This window comes from Rosa chinensis, chromosome 1 (assembly GCF_002994745.2).
Source record: "Rosa chinensis cultivar Old Blush chromosome 1, RchiOBHm-V2, whole genome shotgun sequence".
NCBI lineage: Eukaryota > Viridiplantae > Streptophyta > Magnoliopsida > Rosales > Rosaceae > Rosa > Rosa chinensis.
Genome location: NC_037088.1, coordinates 4,334,454 through 4,358,856, shown reverse-complemented (window position 1 = coordinate 4,358,856; position 24,403 = coordinate 4,334,454). Strand labels below are relative to the sequence as shown.

General features: G+C 37.5%; 2 protein-coding genes and 1 long non-coding RNA gene across 8 annotated transcripts; 2 read left to right on the top strand and 1 right to left on the bottom strand.

The window, feature by feature from the left end:
- The first annotated feature begins 8,815 nt into the window (after positions 1-8,815).
- LOC112198779 lies at positions 8,816-11,904 on the top strand. Its single transcript, XM_040518615.1, has 6 exons — positions 8,816-9,128; positions 10,100-10,396; positions 10,632-10,684; positions 10,766-10,963; positions 11,155-11,394; positions 11,584-11,904. Exons 1-6 carry the CDS (start codon positions 8,816-8,818, stop codon positions 11,674-11,676), a joined length of 1,194 nt encoding a protein of 397 aa, XP_040374549.1. The 3' UTR covers positions 11,677-11,904.
- Positions 11,905-14,324: 2,420 nt separating this feature from the next.
- Positions 14,325-17,211, top strand: LOC112192310. Of its 6 annotated transcripts, XR_005806488.1 has the most exons (9): positions 14,325-14,808; positions 14,892-14,996; positions 15,311-15,458; positions 15,593-15,653; positions 15,752-15,841; positions 15,926-15,970; positions 16,297-16,445; positions 16,570-16,619; positions 17,005-17,211. It is a non-coding gene; the product is annotated as an uncharacterized LOC112192310 (long non-coding RNA). The 6 variants fall into 6 exon arrangements; XR_005806490.1 differs by having other exon boundaries at positions 14,325-14,996; positions 15,604-15,653; XR_002933481.2 differs by having other exon boundaries at positions 14,325-14,996; positions 15,752-15,830.
- A 4,886-nt stretch (positions 17,212-22,097) lies between these two features.
- On the bottom strand, positions 22,098-24,052 carry LOC112192301 (phenylacetaldehyde reductase). The gene is made up of 4 exons (XM_024331961.2): positions 23,820-24,052; positions 23,528-23,690; positions 22,737-22,927; positions 22,098-22,425 (listed from the first exon to the last, which is right to left on the bottom strand). Exons 1-3 carry the CDS (start codon positions 24,036-24,038, stop codon positions 22,737-22,739), a joined length of 573 nt encoding a protein of 190 aa, XP_024187729.2. The 5' UTR covers positions 24,039-24,052; the 3' UTR covers positions 22,098-22,425.
- Between the last annotated feature and the right edge of the window lie 351 nt (positions 24,053-24,403).

The window sequence follows — 24,403 nt, the reverse complement described above, 5'->3', positions numbered from 1 at the left end:
TGAAAACACACTACTGCAAACTGAACCGAAAGGAAAAGCACACTGCTACTATGGCTTTCTTACTTCTTGAGAGAAGACTCTTCTACTCAATTTTCCGATGCCTTACAAATGGAACTTAAAGCTCTTTATATAGGGAGCGGAACTCAAACTAGAATTCAAAACATAAAAATGTACAGAACAACTCCGTGAACTTCTGCTTTTCTGAGTGCTCCTGCTGATGGAGGTCGTACAGGAAAAGCCAAAAGTTAGGGTAGGTGAGAGGTGAAATGTTTCTTACTTCTCTTTTGGAAAAAGCAAAAGTTTGCTTTAAGCAGAAGTCTTAAAGGCAACAGTTGCTATTTTGGTGCTATTCTTCTTCACCCGTGACTACTTCACATATTCTCATATGTTTCTGAATGATGGCCAAAGACAAAGGAGTTGTTGTCTGTCTGGGCCATTCTGACTGTTGTTGCATTATCTTCGACGTCTGTATCAACATACATTTTGTAGTGGTTGTCATTTTCAAGCTTTTCCACCCAGTGCATGCATGCCATTGTTGAATCTATCTCTTTTCTGGTGAGAGATAGGAATAGGTCACTGCTGACTACGTTAGGATGATCGTATGCAGTGATAATAGTTTTTTCTCCTGCTGCCAGGAAGGTATTGTTGATATCTTCAGAGATGATCTTCTTGATGTATTCCAGGGTCATGGCCTTCATCCTTGGGATGCTTGAATTTGGTTGACCATTGTACCCAACACAGGCAGGTTGCAGATATTTCCTTTGAATAATTCTCACATAGTGATATGGAGAAATATACTCAACCTCACCATTTGCCTTCTGGATCCATTCTGGAGGGGTGGATCTGAACTTCAGACGAAGCATACAGTCATTCTTTCTGATGTTTTTGACTGTGTTGACAATGATAGGCGACAAACCTTTCAGATCATCATTTGTTTTAGTCCATAGATTATGGACAAAACCATTTTCAACAAGCCAAAGCTTGTGTTCTTGGGGATGTTCACTCTGAACATTTACCAGGTATCTTCCAACATATGGTCCTGCGATGATGAAGAGGGTTGGAGGAACTCGGTCTTCTGAATTATGACTTCCTATCAGATTGTGGAATTCTTGCCAGTCTGATTCATTGAGTGCCACGATAGGGACCCTAGCACTTTCAGGATTTTCAAGGAAGTGAATTTTTTCTTTCCTTACAGCACTCTGCTGTGTATGAAGCTCTTTACCTTGTGGCCTACCATTTTCGTAGAGTTCTTCAGCTAATGCAAAGAGAGCTGGGAACATTAGACCACTGCTTCTTTCTTGAAAGGCAAATAAGAGATTATCCAGGATTGCCTTCTGGTGATAAGCTAATCTCCTGCCAGTTCTGAACACAGGAGTATCAAAAGTTCTTAATTCATAATTAAAAACATTTATAACTCCACTTGGAGTTGGTCTGCTTTTTGGCAAAGCAGCAGCCATCAATGGTCTTGATGAGCCTTTACCGTCTGCCGTTTGAGACAGGCTAGCCAATCTTTTACCCTGGGATTGATTAGTTGTGGCCAAGCCTTTTGAGTTTAGCAGAAACCTTTTAAGGATTTTTTCTTTGGTTTCTTTGGGATCCTCTTCAGGCTCCTGTTCTTTCCCAGTACTTCTGCTTCTGGGATTACGACCTTCGTCGTCTTCTCTTTGGCTAAACATTGCCATTTCTCTGGTCAATGCGTCTGGAAGATAGTTCTTGTTTCCTGCAATTAATTCAACAGTATAATCATATTGGTTAAGAAATAATTGTCAGTTTGCTAATCTTCCTCTATCAGCAGCTTTATCAAGTTTGAAATTTTTGAAATTCTTTACTCTGGCACAATCGGTGCGGACAGTAAAGGGTTTTCCAAGATAAGCTGGAGAATTTAAAATTATTTTCTTGACAGCCAAGATTTCTTTTTCCCCCGTGGGATAATTCAGTTCTGCAGGGCTGAACTTGCCACTACAAAATTTACATATCTTTTCAATGTTAGTTCTAGGCGTTTTTGCCAGAACCACACCGGACCAGTAATTATCACTCGCATCTGTTTGGAGGATAATTTCATCATTTTCCTCTGGTTGTTGTAGAGGAGGGAGGTTTTTGCAGAGATTTTTTATCTGCTTCATAATTTTTTCATCATCTTCTGTGAAGTTCTATTTTCTTTTGGAACTTGTCTTAGGAGATAACATTGCTGTTAACCCTGAGATTTTAGGGATGAAATCTCTCCCATAATTTATGACACTAAGGAATCTCTCTAGACTCTTAGCATCAGGAATTCTATCTGGGAATTTCCAGATTTTCTCAAGAATATGTGGTTGGAGTTTTATCACTCCATTCTTGATGTTTATTCCTAGGAAATCAACTTCATCGAGGATAAAGAAGATTTTCTTTTCTCCTAGGATAATTCCATGCTGAACTATCAGCTTTACTACCTCGTGGAGGTGTTTCATATGTTCTTTTCTGTTTTTGGAGAAGACAAGAATGTCATCTATGTAGACGACGCAGAACTCCACAACATGTTTGAAGATGTTGTCCATCTTTCTCTGGAAGATTGAGGGAGCTTGCTTTAGACCAAAAGGCATTACCAGCCATTCGTAATGACCTTGTGGTGTTCCAAATGCAGTGAGAGGAATACTCTCAGGATGCATCTTGACCTGCCAGAAACCCGACTTTGCATCGAATTTCGAAAAGACTTTAGCTCCTCTGAGCTAGTTGATCAATACTCTTACTTGAGCAATTTGATACCCGTCTTTGACAGTCTTTTTGTTGACATCTCTGTAGTCAATCACCATTCTAGTTTTTCCTCGTAGGTTTTCTGCATGATTTCTCACGTAGAATGCTGGAGCATGATGAGGGCTAGTGGAAGGTTGAATTAATCTCTTGTTCAGGAGATCTTCAATATCATTTCTGAATTCTTTCTGATCTTCCTCTTTCTACTGAGGAATGGCTTTGACATGACAGATGACATTCATGTCATGTAATCTCAATTCATAGACCACTGGGTCTTTTTCCCAAAACTTCTGAGGATTTACATCGATATTCTGCTCGAGTAGTTTCTTGATTTTCTCAAGAGTGGGAATTTTCTGAGACTCAAGCTTGTTCTGAAAGTGCTTGAGGTTATGCTCATGGATGAAACTAGTTTCTTCATCTTCACTAGTTTCTTCTTCTTCTTCTTCTTCTTCAGAAGATTCTTCAACAAGTAATTCTTCTTGTTGACTGATTTGGAGTATGGGCTCGAATTTTGGTTTGTAGGGGGTAAGATCACCACTATTCTGTTGCAATCTCTGATACTGAGTAGTAAAACTAGGACCTACTACACTTTTTGCTTGTGTGAGTCGGTCTGCCCAGAACACCCGTTCTCCTTTTCTGAAGCCTATTGCTTCTTCATCCTGAATAAATCGTTCTTGGAGAATAAAATCATTTCCCAACAAGAAATCTGATCCTTGGCCTTCAGATTGCCAAACATTCTGGATGATAAATGTTCCTCCACCAATGGTGATTTGAACATTTTTTGCTACTTTTTTCATGGTGAGATGGCTCCCATCAAATGTAACACCAATAGCAGATTTTTTCTTATCTTCTTTCCAGAGTTCATCTGGAATTGCAAATCTCTTTGCAACAGTAAATCCCGATCCATTATCTACAAAGGCATGTAGATGATATTTCTTGTGATCAGGGCATTTTAGTCCAATCTCTATGTAGTTGCTGTATCTACTAGTAGAGACGACTTTCGACTGTTGAAGCTCATTTTCTTGAGCTTGTTCTTGTGGAATGAATGGTTTACATTCTTCTGGAACAATTTCTGGTGTTTCAACCAGTTCAATATCTTCATCGATTTTTTCTTCACCGATGATTTCTTCCTTTATTTCTGAGGAAGATGGTTCCATGGTTTCCTGGAACAGAGTTTCTACTTCTTTCGCCTTTTGCTCAGCGAAGTACTCTTCATATTCTTGTTCAACCAATTGGCTTCCAAGGCCATTCTTGGTTTTCCTTCTTGCTTCAGCTATGAAGCATTCTTTGTGATAAGTCTTCTTAGACTCTTCACAAAACATAGGGAGACCATTCTTTTCGTGACATAGGCAGTAGTCACAAACGAATGTACCAAGGTTCACCTGATAAGAAGACATGAAAGATTCTGTCTTGCTTTCTTCCCAATTTTTTATTCTTAAAACATTCATTTGTCTGGATTCGAAGTACTCTACTTCAGAATCTATCTCAGACTCAGATGATGAATCTTCTTCTTTAGACCAGGCAAAGTAAACTGACATGTCGTCTTCTTCATCATCAGAATAGGCTATTTCGTAGCCTTTCATGTTTGCCACTTCTACTATTTGCTCATATTCTTCAAAGAGAGCCTTAGTAGATCTTTTACCCTTTTCCAGGCATTCATTGGCATAGTGCCCTTCAGCTTTACATAACCAACATCTACAAGCTTTCTTGCTTGGTTGTTTATGCTTATGAGTATTCTTCTTTTTCTTGAAGAATTTCTTTTTTGGATCTTCATCCTGCTATTTCTTGTAATTGGAACTCCTCTTGAATTTCCAATCCTTCTTCTGATTACTCTTTTTGAATTTTTTAGAGTACTAATTTTTTTCTTCTTTCTGTGGAATTTGGATTCATGACATCCCCAGTTTGTGGGCATATCCAGTATTCCATAACAGAAATTTTCAACTCCTTTGAGTTGTTTCTTGGCCATCTTAGCTCTAAGATTGGCTTTGCATTGCTCTTTCGGTAATTGCCTGATTCTGTCGGCAATTCCTCCAACTGAAAATCTTTCAATTGGTTTTTCAGCTATGCTTTCTCTCACAGCTGTTCTCCATGGTTCAGGGAGTTTTCTGTGCAACAGATTAACTAGATCAATATTCTCTAGTTCACCAATTGTACAGTAATATTCTTGAAATTCATTCAAGTATTCTTCGAAATATCTCATGTCACAGATCTTGAGAGCATAGATATTCGATTTTGCCGTTTCTTTGGCTTTTTCACTCAGATTTGAAAGATCTCCACAGAACTGATCGTACAGGGGTACTGCAAAATCATACGGAGACTTTGAATTTTTTATCTCTTCTAGCCAGTCTCTTCCTCTAGCAGTTTCTTTGAAGGATAGGTAATACTTTTTCGCCACTCCAGTAAGAGTAGTTTCATAGTACACCTGCAAATCTGGTGCTTCAAATTTGCCAAGGGTAAGTGCAGAAGCCATCATCAGGCTATCTACCCATTGGTCAATGGTTTTTCTTTTATCTAGACTCTTATCTAGATTTAACCAGATGCCATAGTTTGTGATAGGAACTCTAGGCAGATTGTCCTCTGGGACAAATCTTTGAGAATTTCTTTCTCCATTTTTGCCCGTACGGGCCTTCTGTAAATGAAGTTTTACTTTTCCTTTTTCTCTTGTGATGAAAGTTTTGGAGCTATCTCTTTCTTCCATTTCAATATCCTGATAGGGAAGGAGTTTTCTTTCCTTTCCTGGTTTGAACTTTTTCATTTCTTCGATTAGTTTTTCTAATCGTTCAGGATTTTCGCAATTCTCAGCTTCTTCATAGAGTTCATAGAGCCTCTCAGCTCTGAACATATTGACTGGTCTATTCAGATCAGCTTCCAGATCTTTTTCTGATATTGGCTCTTCAATGGTGGGTTTTGTACCAATGACACTAGCTTCTCTAGTGCTGTAGCTTCTTCTCAGACGGTTGTTGTTTATCCTGAAATTTTCAGGACGGACATCACTTTTTCTGTGATTGTCGAAGTTGAGGCTGATTTCTCCAGTCTTTCTACTCTCGTTGATTTTTGCTTTTGCACTTTCTGCTTGTAGCTTCGGACCTGATAATTTCCATTCAATAGGAAAAGTTACTTCATTCCAAGCAACCTTGTGAATCTGCTGTGAATGGTTTTTCTGGCAGGTGAGGAACCCAGTAGTGAGACTAGGGATGTTGGAGATCAGTGTCTTCGGCTCTACTGTGGTGCTCATCAGTTTATAGTATATTCGGTATACTATCGCCAATTCTTGCATATCATTTTTCATTGATATGCCATCTGTCTTGACTCTCAGTCGGAGACAGTGGGCTGCATCCTTCAAGCTGGTTGAGAAGTTGGGGAAGCAGTTGAAATATGCCACTTGATTGCTCAGTGATGCTTCTAGAGTTCCCAGCAAACTTGCTTGAAAGTCTGTCAATCTGTTGTCTTGCAGAACACATAGGACTGAACAGTTGATGCCTTCTCTTGCCAAAAGCTTTATGCCGATTTGGACTGCTCCAATGTGCATAAATTGATACTTCTTTGCTTGTGCTCTGGCAACTTCAGCTGGAGTGATCATCAAGAGATCTGTCTCTCCTGCTGTTGAGGGCGTTGTGAATTCAAGTAATTTGAAATGACGGCTGTCCATCAGGTCAAATGTTCCCCTTTTGTAGATCTGTTTGAAATCTAGCTTTGGAATTGAGGCGTTTTTTACATCATGCTCTATTTCATTGTATTCAAATTCTTCAGAACTCCTTTCTTTTTCCCGAAGATGCTCATCATCTTGACATCTCGAGTATCTTTCGGATTTTCATACCGAATACTAGTAGAACTAGTTGATGGTTCCAGAAAAATCATGTTTGGAACAAGATTTGAATCTAGTTTCTCTAATGGTTTGAACCCATTAGCTTTCTTTTTTACTGTAGGCACTTTCTTGTCCTTCAGTATATTTTTCATAGAATCCAGCGTTTTTTGCTGTTCATTGATTTTTCTACTGACGACTGTCAGCTTTTCTTCTTCCGTTTTTGGAAGTTCCTTGATATAATCCAGTTTGTTTTCCAATCTTTCCAATTGGTGGATTATAGCAGGTAATTTTTCTAGATGAGTTTGACATCTAGATAATTCTAGTAACAGCTTCTGATATTTCTCATAAGAAGATTTCAGTAGAGAATTTATTTTCTCTAATAACAATTCTGACATTGTCCCCATTAAGGAGGGGTTCTCCTTTGAGCTATTTTACAAGCTCTGATACCAGTGATGTGCGGATCTAACCAATGCTCAAATAATCAAGAGGTTTTTGTTCCTCTTCCAGAACATATAACAGATTATCAATATCTTGCTCTACTTTATAGATTCTTGTTTGAAGCCTATAAATGATATCCCAATAGTTGGGAGATCTTCTATCAAGACTTTCTCTAAAAGCTTTCAACTTTCTCAGTTTTTCTCTCTCTTTTTGTAATTCTTTGCTCGTATTTTTGCAGATAGCAATCAACTCAAGCCTATCAATAATCTAAATTATGAATAGTAAAATATACTGTTTACCTTTGAATAGAGGATGGATTTTATCACGCCTCCATTTAAACAAATAACTTTAAGAATGGGCCCACCACGTTTCATCAAATGTAAGCAAAAATATTAAAAATATTATAAACTATGCAAAGAGTCAACAGAAGGGTACTGATGGTAGAGAAAAATGATAAGTTGGGTGAGGAAGAAAGAAAGGGACAGGAGTCTGGGTAGAGAGAAACAAAAGTAATTTGTTGGGGTTTTGAGGAAGTATTTTGATAGAATCAGGGTGTATAAGCATTAACCCTAATATTTTTAGTCAACCATGTATCCAATACTAAAGCAAGTCAGAATCTCATTCAGCCTCCGCTATCAACCTGAATACTAATATGAGCATCTGTCAGCAGGGAGTGGTATACAAATATGCATGTCATGGCATCTTCAGAAATAAAGTTTCCCCCAGTTCTACAAACCGGATTGCTGTACCCGTTTCTTTTTTGTTTTTTCAATGTCTTGTTCATGTAGTGATAGAGGGATTGATCGCTCTCTCTCATCGTTCTCTCCACCCCGAATCAGAGGAGGTGATTAGGGATTTAATGCGAAGGGCTTTCGAGTTGTAGTCAAGAACTGACTTGAAATCGCAGAAGCGGAGGCTATGCCATCTCACTTCTAAGTCAGGAAGCAAGGAGTCACGGATGTTGCCAAATCTATCTTCGAGTGAGACCCACAGCCTTCTGGGGTCTTCTTCATTCATATACTCGTACTGGAGCGAATCATCCATATGACGAGTCATTAGGATGATGGCTTTCACCTTATTTGCCTCTAAGGCTGCTCTATTTGCTTCCAAAGCTTGAGCTTGCTCAACAGTTAGCACGTCCTGACTAGGCTCGAGAATCGTATCCAAGATTCCATCAACCTTGAGATGCTGGCAGATATCACGAACCCACCTATGATATTCAGAGCCAGTTGTTCCCAATGGAGCAAAGTCCAATTTGTTCATGTTACTCATCCTGAAAGAGAACAAGAAAAAGGGTTAGTTTCGGAGCGAAAAAGGCTACCACGAAAACAAATAAAATTTCTGAGCGTAGTCGCTTCCAAGAAATTCGATTCCAAGAGGGGTTGGATTAGATCGAAACAATGATGTTTGCGGTCGATAGTTTTATCTCAACAAACTCTAAGTTTGGAGGACTCTACAAGCTCCAAGCTTGGAGTGAGCACGAACCCCCACAGTTAGGCTTAACTTTGTCTCCCCTATGAAGAAGAAAGGGGGGGTAGAAGAAGGGAGGTTGCAAGTCCACAAGAAAAGAAGAAAAGAATGAAAAAAACTTCAAAAACGGAAACTTTTAGAAAAGTTTACCTTGAAAATTGGCCGGAAAATTTGACCGGAAAACTCACTGTAGATGGCCTGAAAAAGGGTCACCAAAGGTCGCTGGAAAAGTGGCCAGAAACTGGTGGCCGGCTGTGGTGGCCGAAGTTAGGCAGGGCTGCTGCAGGGGTTGTGTGGAGCTGCTGCAGGGGCTGTGCAGGGCGTGCAGGCAGATGCTCGGCAGGTGCTGCGCAGGGGCTAGGCAGCTGTGGGCAGATGCAGGCACAGGGGTGCGCAGGTGTCGGCAGGGGTTATGCGGAGCTCTCGGTAGATGTCGATAGTGGCAAGCACAGGGGTGCGCAGGGCTCTCGGCAGCTGTCGGCAGGACTCAGCATGATGCTTGCAGGGGCTATCGGCAAATCTCGGCAGGTGCACGCACAAGGCTCGGCAGCTATCGGTAAGGCTCGCAGGGGGCAGGCACAAGGCAAGGGCCGGTTCAGATTTTATGACGGCCGGTTCGGGTCAATTCAGACCAGTTCAGGTGGTTATGCCGCCGATTCTGGGCTCCTTGGGATTATGGCTTCGATATGTGGGGTGGTGGTTGCCGGATTTCGAAAGTTACGAAATTAGGGTTTTCAAGGTTAGGGCTTTGTGCTGATAACATGTTATAGAGAAACTGAAATTGAGAGGAAATCACTATGTATTCTCATTGATAATATGAGCTTCTTTATATAGAGGATTACAATGTATAGAATCTCAATCATACAAGGAAAGTAATCGTAAATTGAATAGGAATCTAGATCTTTCTAATTTAACCCTATTACTACTAGGTCAAGTAACTTAGAGTTTGGGCCAAACACAAATTAGGGTTTACTTGAACAAAATGTAGATTAAGTTATTTATTATTTGAAACTAGCGAATATAGGCCAGGACCGACCCGGGTAAATGAGGGCTACCCAGATAGACCCCCAAAAACCCGCAAGACTAGGTTTATATGCATGGGCTTAAATCTTGAAATTTATAATAAAACTCGGCCCGACCCGGCCCGTCATTATGTAAAAATATTGTAAGGCCCAGCCCAAGCCTGCTACTGATGGCCCGGCCCGTTGACGACCCCTAGTTCCAACTTCACATAATGAAAAACCCGAACCAAAAGGCATTAATGCACTTCGGTTTCGATTCTGGAAATTTTTTTGAAAACCCGAACCATCCCAGTCCAAAGTGAACATACTCAGAATCTAAGAATATGTTAGATTTAACCACCTTCATAGATCCAATGACATCTTTAAAGCGCAGAGATTAACATCAATATATGTCTCTTCTCTCTGTTAGTTGTAGCCCGATACATCTTCTCGCATCATTTTTTTTTTCTTTTTATGTTAATGGGTCTTAACGGTTTTCACAGACCAATTTTTTGTTAACCGGTATTAATAGGTTTCAATGAGTAATTAATTAGAAAAGAATTTAAAAATAAAATGGGCCGTAGTGGTCTTAACAAGTTCTAACATGCAATCCGCAAATCCATTGAACTCGACCCGTTATGACTCGTAAACTTAACAGGCTATAATGGGTTTGAGCCCGTTAAATCCGCCCGTGACCGCCCATGTATTATTTATCTTCTCTTATATGTTTGTAGTAGCCCAATTTTATCTGTTAGCTGTACTTGCTCACGACGGACACTTGGGACTCCTCCCTCCCTCCCTCTGACAACCACCCATGGATCCAAAACACTCCTCACCGCGGCCACCACCTCTAACCCGACCCGGTCCCGAATCCCAGTAATCTTGTTCCGGATTCAGCTGATAGACGCCAAGAACTGGGCTTCAAGTCCCATCCGGGTGTGTGACCGACAACGAGGTATTCGTGTATATCTATTGAAACGCCGCCGTAGGAGCATTTCATTTTCAGTGAAACCAAAACGAACCCCAAGCTCATCGAGTCGCACAAAGCAAACTTCCTATTTCAATTTCTCTTATCAGCTTCTAGTCTTTTTCGCTTTAAATTTGCGGTTTCGATCGGAATTTTGATCGAGTTTGGCTATGGTTTCCTTTTTTGTTTTTATGCCTTTAATTGTTTTTTTGTGGTCAAATAGGTAGGAGCAGGATGTCAAGCAGGAACGAAGAAGTTTTGAAGCTTAAAAACAAGGTTTATCATTATATATGATTATATGTAATTAGTGTTACTCTTGAGTACTTAGTAACTGATGCAATGCAATGTTTGCGGCAGATTATTGAATGCCAAGAGGAAACGCTGCGGCTGTTGCAGGAGAAACAGGGGTGGCCTGCCAAATCTAATCTTATGGAAGAGACAAAAGAAAGAGCTGTAGCTGACTTGACAAGACAATCGACCGAAACATCTGAATTTGACAAGGAACTCATCGATCTGTACAAGGCCTTGAAGCGTGAGGAGAAGTCTGAAACCAATGTAAGACTTCGTTGTTGAAGATTCCTAGATCAATGTATGATATATGTTGATAATATAAAAATTATTTTTGTCTTCTACTTTAGTCACTATCAGCAATCTCTCACGCTAAATTTGCTTTAGGGATTCTTTAAACACACACACACATATATGTTTTGGTGTGTTTGAAACAAAAAGGAAAGCTTTGTTTGCAGCTAAAAGATATTTTTGACGCGATGCAAGCTTCGCATGAGGAATATAGGAAAGCTATGGAAAAAAAGCTGACAGAAGTAGAGTGTACGTTGGATACTGTAGATAAGAGATTGTCAGTGACGCTAGAAAATCGCGTAGAGATGGAGAAGAGACTAGAAAATCTTAATGTTTTCTGTGAGGCTGTGTATTCTACTCTCAAATCGAAGAAGTCTAACGGTGTCTCTCTTGTCAAAGAAGCTCAGGTGATATATTCTGGCAATATCATTTGTTAAGATTAAGTTCAAGTTCATGAGTCTGTAAAATCTGTCTTTACTCTCCCTCTCATTGCACATTCTTCTTGATTTTTATTTTTTATTTATTTATTTCTTTTTAAGAATGGGAGGTTCCTAAATGTGCTACGGCTGACTTTCTTATTTTTTTTATTGGTGAAGCTTGATCATCCTGGTGGACAGAATGGACGCAAAATGCGAAAAAGGAGAGGGTCGAAGAAGTCTCAATTGGAACCTTTGCTTAACATAAAATAATGAAGACCTGTTTGGGCTGTTGGCTGTGAGTGGAACTTGTTTTACATTTAGGAGTTCAGTTGTTTCTTACGTTCCTAAGACATAGCTCGATGTTCAAACTATTCATAAGACTTTTATCTCTGCCCTCTTGACATTGTTTAAACTACACTCTGGTTTCATATGTCTATTTTGGTTATTCTCTCTACCTTAGTTTGGTTAATTCTTCAAATGATTAAAATTGGTCCTGAATAGCTGCATTTTAAACCTTTCAGTTTATTTCAGTAAGCTAAGCAAAGCAGTTGAAACTCTTGTGGAATAATCCAGAATTGCACAACGAACAACAACGTGGGTGCCTTTGTAACACCATTCAAGAAGCTTTGATAGTCATCAGGTTGAAGATTAAGAGGGAAAAAAAAAACGGAGAAGACTAGGCCAAGGGTCTATTATTCGGGTCAGCAGAAACGGGCCTTTACTCTTTTGGGAGAGAGAAAGAAGCCCAATGATTCAAGCGTTGCGGGCATATTTCACAAGGAAAGATAAAACTAAGGGAAACCAACGTTTACAGTGATTAGAAAACATGAGTAATACTATGCGAGAGGCCCGCGCGATGCTGCAGGTTTACCGATATGGTTGAATTTAAAACAACATTATAGATATATTATACATTAAAACTACATCATAGGCACATGTACATTATACATTAAAACTGCATTATACATTGTTCTACTTGTCACAGAAACCTGGTGCTTTAGCCAGATTTGAAAATTATACATTAGAACACATTAGATGTATCAGCAATACTTTCTTGCGTCTTTAAGTATCTGGGATTAAACTAATACCCGAGCTATGAGATGATGCGCCTTGCTCTTGAACTTAACGTCTTCTTACACTTCGGATTTTAGAGATGTAGGAGCCCAAAATATTTCACATGAAAAGCACAGACTTGAAAACAAAGAAAAGAAGAAGAAGAAGAAGAAGAATACATATAAAACTATTAATGCCATCATCATGCAACAAAAAAGATTAAAAAAAGAAGAAGGAAATATCCCATTAGGTGATGTAGAAGCAAAATCGAAAAGCAGGCACACAGATTTTGGATCTGCAAAAGCACTAATGTTGCCATTTACCCAAAAAAAAACTACACCACATTGTAGGAGATTCGGAGAATAGAGAGATGAACACAACAGACTCTAAAGAGTTCCTTTGATGAAAACAAATCTCACCCAATAAGTTCAAAACAACTCCACAATCTCCATCTCTATAAAATTGGTTAGTTTTTAGTTGTTGGCCAGTCCCAAGGATCCAATACACCCCACCTCCCTAATCTCCTCTATCTAACCAACCATTAGAGAAACAAAAAGACCCAAATCATTAAGAAACCCACTTCAAATTTAATACCCAATTGGCTAAACATCCCTGTACCAGTCATCTCTATCTCTCTCCGTCTCTTTCTCTCTTCCTTGCATTGCAAGAACAAAACAACCCAAGAATTGTAATGAGAAAAGCCACCAAGATTCTCAAAGGAGCAGAATTGCAATGGGTTTTGAACAGACTAAGAAAAAACAACAAGAACTGCAATGGGAAAAGCCACCAAGATTCTCAGAAGATCAGAATTGCAATGGGTTTTGAACAGAATAAAAGAAAAAAACATGGGAGGAACAAAATCAGTCAACAAATAATGAAAATATGCTCCCTACATTGCACACAACAAAGAAAATAAATGCATTGCTAACTGTCTCAGTGATCTGGCTTGCAGAGATTATGAAGAACACAAAACCCCATCTCAAAATTAAACCCCCAAGCACCCAAAGCAGATAAACCCTAGATGATATTCCAGGCTCCAGAGTCCAAATTAGCTCTGAAATTAAGAGCAAAGCCACCCACACCTTGAACACAAACATTAATATCACACAAACAATGATCCCAACAACCATGCAAACACAGCAAATCCAAATACTCGCGGAAAAAAAATATACAAATACCCACAGATGTTTGCGATTCTGGGAAAAAAAAAATTACATGCTCTTCCCGTCCCCTTGTTCCTCCTCTCGTCTCCTCTCTTTTGCTGTGTATCAGCAGAACCCACAGATTGTATCTGATGGCAAAAAAAATCAAAAAATTATAAAACCGCCAAAAAAATAAAAATTGCAAATTCTTAGACTAAGCAAATCGAACCTGAAGATGCAAGCCCCACTACACCAAATCCTGATTCACTGAAGCTCGATGAAATCGGGTAGCCAGAACTCTTTCCTCTATGTCTCTCTCTCAGTAGTATATATAGTGGATTACAGGCGCTCGGTGCCACATGAAGCGAACAGGTGGAAGGACGATTGAGTAAAACAGCAGGCAGGAGAGGGGTAAAATGGTCATGAAACTATACACTATTCCTTGTGTCACCATGAAGTGACACTTCTTCCAATTCAGCACAAGGTTAGTTTCTACACACCTACTGATGCCAAGGTGCTACTTACTAATTGTGCACTAAACTATCAACAATATGAAGGGGTGCTTTCCTCTCAACGGATGGTACATGAGGTGTCCACTAACTCTGCTCTTGAAGACAAGGTCAACAAGCCAGATACTCTATGTAACAAACGCCTGTAGAAAAGCACCCCTTCATATTGTTGATAGTTTAGACTAAGTTTAGGTAGACAGCCCGCGCTTTGCTAGCTTTAGCTTACTTTAAATCCAGGGATGAGGAACTAAATATTATTATTCTCAAGGTATGGTTGTTTTGGAGTTTTTGTCAAGAAATTAGCTATTGTTTGTATAGAAATGCAATCACTCACACATAATTTGATCTGCATAGTACATTTAGACATATATGGTTTCATGTTAGACACTCATATAAAGAGTGACTTAGGATGCACTGATAGTCATTATTGCCTGATATATAACTATATTTTCTTATGATAGAAAGTGGATATGAGATATAAATTAGTTCATACATTAAAATTAAAGTTCACTGGCTGATCGATTAGGGTCTCATAGCGTTGCCAATCTATGTTCCTGGTGTTCTTATTAATTGTTAATTTTGGTTTTACAGTGGACCTAAAAAATCAAATGACTCTGCTGGTTATTTTCCATACAACTGTGGGAGTTCTCTTTGGATTTCTCATTGGTGTATCATTACAGAATGCTTTTCTAATAAAGGTATTAATTAGGGTTTTCCACCGGAATGGGTTGTGTTGAATTGGGATGCCTGTATCTATAGAATGTGTTTGGAATTTTTGCAGATTAGCTTTTCACTTCTATCTTTTGATGCACGGTTTCCCGATATGTGTAACCAACTAACACAAACAAAAGTCTTGAGCATCAAAGATCAGGGGGATGTTCCTACGGTACTGATTATTGTTACTGTCTAAATATTTTGTTCACCATTGACTTTTCATTCTGTTCAACTTTGACCAGCAATAGCAGTCAGAAAAGAATGTAATTATAAGGCCCATTTTCACATGTTAAAAAAGTGTGAGATAGGTGATAAACACATGTTAAAAAAAAAATCTGTCATCCTGCAAATACTTGGAATGGATTAACTTAATAACTTTTCACATATAACTCTGAATACTTTTTAAACCATGTTCCAGAAATAGGACTAAAGACACCATTTCGTGATACAAGCTGCCAAAGATGTACTGAAGTTTGCATTTTGCAGAGATAAATTTATCTTACTGCTGAGGTAGTATTCATGTATGCGCATGCGATTCTGGCCCAAGCATCCTCTGGCTTCTGCAGGAAGGCCTGGAATGAAGGTCTTTAAGAAATCAAGATTCTTAAAGAAGTGTTCAAGGTTCTGAGAAATGGTAATGACACCAGCTTTCTAAGCTTTGAGTCTTAAAGGTGTTCTATATTCCATGAAATTATAACGTTTTGTTTTTTTCCCAAGTGACAGTATTGTTATTATTCGTTTATTAAGGTTTCTTTTTATTCATTGAAGTTCAAATGTAGGACTCTGACATATTTTCAGGATTCTCGATACGACTGATAGTTTATAAGAGGTAACTAGACCAATTTGTTCAGTTACTTGCTTAGTTTGATGCACATTAGTTTTTAATATTCTTTTTTCTGAAGCCTTTGCCATTTATCAATTTCCCAGGTTTCAATGAGAATTTCAAATAGGATTGGGACTTGCAAAAGCCTCAGGGCTTTTCTGATCGCTGCTGACCTTCAGTCAGGTAGTTTAAAGGTGGATTTTTGCACTTTTTTTGGATTGGATCTTTTCTTCAGTGTTGATAGAGATGTTATATATTACCTTTTTTTTTTTTGGCAGTCAATCGAAGAGATGAGTTTTGCAGCAGAATCTCAGCCAAAACAGGTTGGATTTTTTGAATTCCTAATGTTGTTTCCACAATATGTTTATGTGATGTGATGTGTGAGGCACAAATTTATTTGCAATTGGTCTTTCAACAACCTTGAGAATTTAAGATGCTGTAGCACTATTTTAGCTTTGAAGGATCCAATCTTCTTATCAACAAAAGTAACTGCTGCTAAGATGACAGTAAACGAAATATGATTTATACCTTTCAATTATGACATGGTTGAGAGATTCCGAAGCGTCTTATCAGAGGAGTTATAAACTCATTATCAGAGGAGTTATTAACTCATTATAATGGTTGGTTTGCTCCATTATTGTCACTGCAGGGAATGCCCTGAGGAATGTAAGGAAGCTATTGCACCACTAATGCATGCTGCAGCTAGATTTTCTGGTTTACCAGAGTACATTGTCTAACATTAGGCAACTATTTCAAGCAAGAGATGCGAACTGTCTGACTCATTGTGTAGATCAAAAGGTAATTTTCTATGGATCTTCTTATGCAACATTTTCAAAGCTCCAACTCTGAATTTATATGTAAAGTTACCTTTTATCTGCATATGGGATTCACCACTTCTATGTATTTGTCTTTGTACTACCAGTTTTTCATGTGCTCTACTGCATCACAACGTTGGCTTTGGGAAGGCACAAGGTACTCTCTCTATCTCTCAACAATTCGTTGTTTTTGTTTTTCTAGACTACAAATAAGAATCTAGAAGATTGGGAGAGAGAGAGAAAAATAATTGCATACCAGTTTAGTAATTGTCAATTGGTTCAATCTCTTGACTTAAAAGCTAAATGCATCCATTTCTTTAACATCATGATTCATTTAACTATGCAAATCAATTAGTTGTAGGCTGACTTTCTTTACATATCAAGTGTTCCTACAAATTAAGCTTCTCTGAGCTGCTATGACCTATACTTTTTCCCGTTTTTTACAATCTATAATGTCATCTCAGACGATGGTTAACAAATTTTAAGCCTTCTCAGTCACTAGAACTTCTTGGATTATACCTTATACAATGTTTGTATTGCAGCAGAAAGGTTTAGGTACTCAACGAATACTTCTGGAGCCAGTCATCAGTTTTCGTTTGGATTGTACGTAAAGCACAACTTTGAAGTTGAGCTTTATCGTATTGTTAATAGGAATTTCCACTTGCAATTGTTGAATTTTACAAAGAATTAGTGTAATAAACAGCAATTATCATTTATTTATTATGCAATCACTATTGTTTCATCAATAACACATGTATATAACAAAAAGGCCCATACCCGCGGCAAAGCGCGGGCTGTCTACCTAAACAAAGTATCCAAGGTGTGGGTGGTTTAGGTGTTATTTTGTCACATACGAGACAACATGTGAATTTGAGTACCTAAACAAAGTACCCCTTGATTTTGTCACATAATCAATTAATTGTGAATTTGTGTGTCACATAAAGTGTATCACATCTTAGTGTATAATAAACAATATGTTTGATTGGATTAACGTACAATGTAATACAAATTTTTATTTATAAATTTTGTAATGCATCTTTGTAAACTATATTTTTAGTATATTTATTTGGTATATCATTGTTATTATTTATTAAAATTTTCAATCCACTTCTTGATGTAACTCTTGAAACCGCAACATATAATTGTTCATAAGTGAAAACAGGTTCTGGTAAATATATGCCAACTTGATTCAACGACTGACCTTGACTTTTATTAATAGTCATAGCATAACATGGTCTTACTGGAAATTGTCGTCTTTTAAATATGAATGACCATTTATTTTCAGTTGCAGTAAGAATAATTCTAGGTATGAAACATTTTTCACCTGTATTATTTCCTATTAATATTTTTGCTTCAATTAATCGATCAAATAAGTTTGTTATTATCAATCTTGTACCATTGCATAAGCCAGTTACTTGGTTTAGATTTCTTAACAACATGATAGGCATTCCAATCTTTAAAATTAATTCATGTGATGGTAATCCGTTGAATTCAAGTTTATTTAAAAATTCTATAGGATATAAAATATTCATATTTTCATTATTTCCAGAATTTAATAAAATACTGTCAGAACTTAAGTAAGTAATCGTATGACCTGGTAATAAATTTATAGCGTAATCATTTATATCTCGTACTGTAGTATTTCATGGTGTAACAATTGCTCGTTCTTTTAAATAATTAAAGTTATTGTAATGAACGTTAAAATTCGAATAAGTTGCATGAAAAATTGCTTCTATGGGATTTGTATAAATATCAATAAGTAAGTCATTTGGAATTTCAACCCAAGATGTGTCTTCATCATTTTCATAATTAATTGAATGTATACGGCCTTCTCCAATTTCTAATAACCAATTTGCAAAAGCAGTAATATTTATTCTTTCCTCATTTGTTAAATTTTTTTTTTGATAATCTCATATTTTCTGTGAGATGAAATATTTTAAATGATGACCAAATGTATGAACTATTTAGTGAAGCATTAATTATTTGCTCTTTAGTTCCTCCTGTAATTACAGGTAAAATCTGTCTGAAATCTCCGCCTAATAAAATACGTTTACCGCCAAATGGTTTATGAACTTGCATATCATCTGGGTTTGATAAAATATCACGCAAAGATTTGTCTAGTGCTTCAAAACAATGTCTATCTAAACACCTTGGATACTTTGTCTACCTAAACAGTGAAGGGGTGCTTTAATTTTAATAAATGCAATTTTCCCTATATATGCCTTAAATCAAAATTTGTTGGTCCTTAGAAGCATGTTGCTAGGCTTTGTCACCCTTTAAAAATGTGTTAAAGGCGACTGTGATGATTAGACTGATAAATGTAACTTATTAGTCTATGGCATCTAGGAATTAAGTGTGGTAACCTTTAGCTATCTTAATTGTAGCTAAGCTTTCTTGGGTCTCTATTATCTTGCTCTCTAGGCCCCTAGTTTTAGATATTGCGGCCTTAAGCGACATAATGTCTAAGTTAGAGAGTTGATTGTGGCTCTAACCGGCATATTCAATACACTGAAAGGATAATTGGTTTAGTATCCTTAACCGCTACTAGATACGGGACTTAACACATATAGGAAATGTATGCATTTGTGAAATTAGCATCAATATTTGCAAGTGAGTTAGTGTGAATCACATACCTGAAAGTCCTATGTTTCCATTAAATTTGGAAATCCAAATTTAATTCCTTGTTTGATAATTAGCTGTTTGGTTTTACTTTAGTTTGTATTTAATTTAGAATTTCACAATTCAAATTATCCAACAAAAATTCTATGCTCATTTGTGCATATCCACCTTGCAGCTACAAGTTGGTGGCTTTGAATAGGCTTTGTATGAGCTAAGCCGAGCATTGCCAAGGCTTTGTGCCTTGATTGTTTATAGTTTTTATTTTATTTTTATTGTTTTCTTGTGTGCTTTTAGTATCCTACTACCAATTAGCTCAGTTAGGTCCAATGCCTAATCCCCAGGAACGATAATCAAGGTTCAAATATTTGCCTTACTTGGCAATAATACATGTGCTTGCGTAAAATATGTATCAAGTAAGCCGTAAAGAACATCATTCGATACCTAAGGGGGGTACGATAGATATGGGCCTATTTTATCCCTACACAGAGAAAATAAATTCTTTATCATTATGTGATGGAATCAGAATCCACATATAAAAGCACTGCAGCTGCTGGACAAAAGTCCCTCACTGTCAACAAGTGTACCATTGCCGCCACCTCCCTCCATCAAAGTCCTAGTGATGTTATGATGGATTTTGCTGATGCAAGGGTACCTCTATGACCCGCACAAAGGTCATTCCAAAACCGGTTATGTATTTATCATAGGAAACAGTGTGTTATCTTCGAGGTCTACTAAATAGACCCTCGTCGCTACATCTTCGAATCACGTAGATATTATTGCTCTTCAAAAAACAATTCGTCAATGTATATGGCTTAGATTCAAAATTACGTATATTCGAATTAAATGTGGTTTAAAGTCAACCACAGATAAACCTACGTGCATATATAAGGATAATGTCGCTTGTATTGAACAAATGAATCAAGGTTTCATAAAATGACAACACCAAGCATATAACGCCAAAGTTGTTTTATAATCAACAACAAGAAGTCCTCCTCAATATCAAAGTGAATCAAGTTCGATCTGAGGATAATGTGGCAGATTTATTTACTAAGTCATAACCCAATACCACATTTGAGAACCATGTGCATAGCATTGGTCTACGAAAATTATCTGATCTCCACGATTGTAAAACTCAAGGGGAGACATTTACATAAGGGGGAAGTTTGATGCCTACATGGTTTTCTTGAAATGTGAGGCATGTTGTACTATTTTTCTTCTTCGATCGAGGTTATTTTTAAGTTAAAGGATTTTAGTTACTCAGTAAGGTTTTTAACAAGGCAACATGAAAAGCGCCATCGACATTCATGACGTTACGTAAGGGGAGTGTTGCAATTAACCTAGTTTTGGAGTGACTGGTCCAAACTAGAATGTGAATCTTTATGTAATAGAAAGAGTATTTTTAGTCATAGATTTCCTATCCATATATCCTAAATAAGATTCCTTCTAATATTAGATTTAGATTCTATGTCTTCTGTATTCTCTTGCCCCTATATAAAGAGCCCTATTATCAATGAAGAAGTACGCATTCTCTCAAATTTTCTCATTCTACAACACTATCCAAATAATTATTTAAGAGTAGGAAATTAGGGCACGGTTGATTTTAAACACCATCTAATTTGAGCCATCTAAATTTAGTCTCTATGTGTGTGTATTAATATATTTGGATCGGATCAGTTCGACGTCGCTGGTGTTCTTGTGGTCTTATCTTGTCTAGACAATCATCCCAAAAGGTGTTTCAAAGCTCAAAAGCTTTATGGGTTTGTTTGGCAGGTATCGTGACTTTTTAGGCCTTTTTGGACATTACTGGATCTCAGACTGATGTGGTTCGCTTCATTTGGCAAGGCAAAGCTATAATTGTTATTAGTTTGTCCAAATGACAAAGCATGAAAGAGAATCAAAGATTCGAAGCTTTTCAGGACTTTGTTAGTTTCTCTGTTATTCGGCGACTCCGGTCATTATCGGCGACGATCAAGTAAGGTATCAAACTTCATTCGATGCTCCTAGAATCAGAGAATTGCAGAGTTGGGTGAAAATCCTGTCTCGGAGTGTTTTCGTTGAGAACTTGTTGTTCATCGTTTAGCTAGTCAAATTCTACATACTCGTTAATGTTGACCATAGTTTACCGCGTCAACTATTTCATCTTTTTGCCATAAACTCTTAATTGCTCCATTTCTGCATCATATTTCTTTCAATTACCATGTCTCTCCTTTTTTCCTCCAAAATAAGTAAAATAGATTAAATACATAACAATTAGCTGGGTAACTTAATTCCAATGTATTAGGAATAATTATACATATTAAATGAGTGTAATCAATGACCATGGACCACATAACCCTCCATCTTCCAGATATCTCAGGTTGCTCTATGCACCGGCCCAAGGACCATGGGGAGCCCATATGCTCCATTAAGGATCCATCTGGAACTGATATATGTCCCTCTTATGTGTCTGAGCGTGTGGTGGCTCACTCCCGGCAACTCTGCTTGGCCATATCTGCAGGCATTCACACCTAACTATACAGTAGAATATGTGAGATATGGCTCAAGCCAAGCTTGGCTCCGAAGGATAGACCATTAGAGTTGCAAGCGTCCAGATGCCCTTTCATCTCATATAGAAGCATCATTTTCCACCACCCCGAGGTAAGCTATACTTCTTGACCGGCTAGCTTACTGCTTAGTTGAGAATATTATTGACTTTATCGTCAGAGTCCCTTTAGCCAGTACTACATCGGTGTCCTAATCCCTTTTATTATGCAGTTGATTTCCGCCCGACCTCGGAGAAATTGTGCTCTAACAAACAAGAACTGTATCAATGAGCTTTATTATGATTAATTTTGTATACCAATTAACATTAAGTGCTATAGTTGATTTAGAGTAGAATTGATTACTTTTCATTAATACCATATAAAATTATAAACCTACTTGAGAGATGAATATTTAAAATATAGAAAATAAAATAAATGAATACAAAAAACTTAGCCCACTTCACCATTTTCTTACCAACAGGTCACAATGCAACTTGAGAGATGAATATAATCAACACATTATTCCCATATACTTTCTGATAAGTTGAAGTTTTTGCAAATGATACAAAGCATCATTATGGTACGCTTATGTGCATACCATCACTACCAGCTACAAATCACACAAGGCAATGATCTCATAAACAATAAAACAACAGAGGTAGACATACACGTGCTATCAATCTTTAACTGTTTCCTGACTGGTGAATGAGTTCCTCAATTAGAAGAAGTTCTTGTCCTTCAAACTTTCAACAGTATCCTTCAGAGACACTTCAAGCGGAGTATGTCTGGTGAGTTGGTGTGAAAGGCTTGTCATCTTCACATCTGTCAAAAATAGAGACTAGATTGTGAAGTTCCAATATTCTCTATCGGGCAATTATGAAAATGTTCACATTATCCGACTGTACTAAGCATACCATTTACTTTTACAAAGTACTCAAAACACAACAAGGTGAAAAGGCGAGGACATAGAACAGATCTATTTACAGATATTAACTTGACTAAATAACTCTATCCCTCTCTATCAAAAATAAATAAATAAGGGAGGCTTAAAACAGATATTGTCCAAATTTACGTTTAATAGGTACTCACTCATGCCAATGGCATGTGACAATTTGATTATATTAGCAACTTACTTATCTGGAAGCAAGATTGAGAGCAGGTAAGATCTCGTGCAACATTTTCACAACCTCTGAACGGTGTTTTACGCTTCCAACTAAACAATAACGTCCACTAGCAGATGGGTTTTCAAAGGCTAGAATATGTGCATTAGCAACATCTCTAACATCAACAAATCTGTAGGTGTCGTTGGGAAACTTTTCGGTCCCTGCATGAATTAAACTATTATCAGGAACAATAATTTTTTTGGCAGATTGTTTAAGACCGATATCAAGCTGAAGTGCAAACTAACTTTCCCCTTAAGTTTATAACACAAAGCTACCAGGCTACATAGGAATGACAATTTGGCAATATGACATATTGCGCAAAAGTAATTTTCAAACATTACAACCCTCAACCTAACTCCCGACCCCCTTTTCAGCAGAAATATCCCTATATAATCATGCAAATGATTATATTGTGAACGTAGAAGCAGCATTTCAATATAATAGTTATAAGCGCATAAGAATCGCAAATTGATGATACAACAATTATTCAAATGACACTAATGAAAACACTCTAATGGATGTGCTCAAGAATAATCATTATTCAAGATGTGCTCGGTCAATATAAAATGACTAGTAGTATTCAGATCAATTATATATGTTTATAGGGCCGTGGAGGGAGGGTTCAAATGCAACGTCTGTTATACAAAATGCAGAAGTTCTAGCAGATCAACAGTGACTTTAATTCTCACCATGATAGATAAAATGATAAAAAAAGAACATGTGTTCAGATCTAAATAATGCAATATTTTCAATAAAAGTACCATTTACGAGTTTCAGAACTAGTTCCACAGTTAAGTTCAGAGTTGGCTGTAAGGGAGGGCCGATCACCCATCCCGGATTTATTGTAATAATATCAATTCCTTTCTCTTTTGCAAACTTCCAAGCAGCTTCCTCAGCTAACGTCTTTGAAAGCATATACCAAAGCTGATGAAAACAAATCTCTTAGTAAATACAATGCACATGGTTTTTATGGCTTGAAAGCTTTGAGATCGAACTCGTATTAGGTTATAGCAAGGTATGCTAGGCAACCACAAAAAACATTTACACACGAACCTTTTCTTTTTCACAAAAAGCAGGATCTGAAAACCAAGATTCATTGATTATTACATCAGCAGTAAGAGGTTTTCCATTAAATCTAACTGCTGCCATAGAGGATGTTATAACCACCCTTTTGATAGACTGGACCTTCACACACGATCCAAGGACATTAAGGGTTCCCTTCAAAGCAGGCTCAATTAATTCTGCCTGACAAAGATTAAGAGCTAGCAACATTATAGTGCATATTGATATAGATTTTGCAGGTAACATCAAATGCATCAATAACTGTTGGCAGAGTATCAGATAGAACTGAACTTCATAAACTGTTGGCTTACGATGCTACAAAGAAAAATTGGTAAACGTTTTGTATGTAAATAAAGAGTTGAACGGTTGAACCTGCGGATTAGTAGATGAGAGTAGGACAGGGGATGCTGTATGAAAAAGTAAAAACACCTTCACACCCATCAACGACAGGGTCAAAAGAACCTTCTTCTAACAAGTCTGCTTTGAACAAATGAAGCCTTTCCTTTGCTCCATCAAATGAAAGTAGGTGCTCTGTTTTCTTTTGATCATCTGGAGCATGCAAAAACAGAACTTGC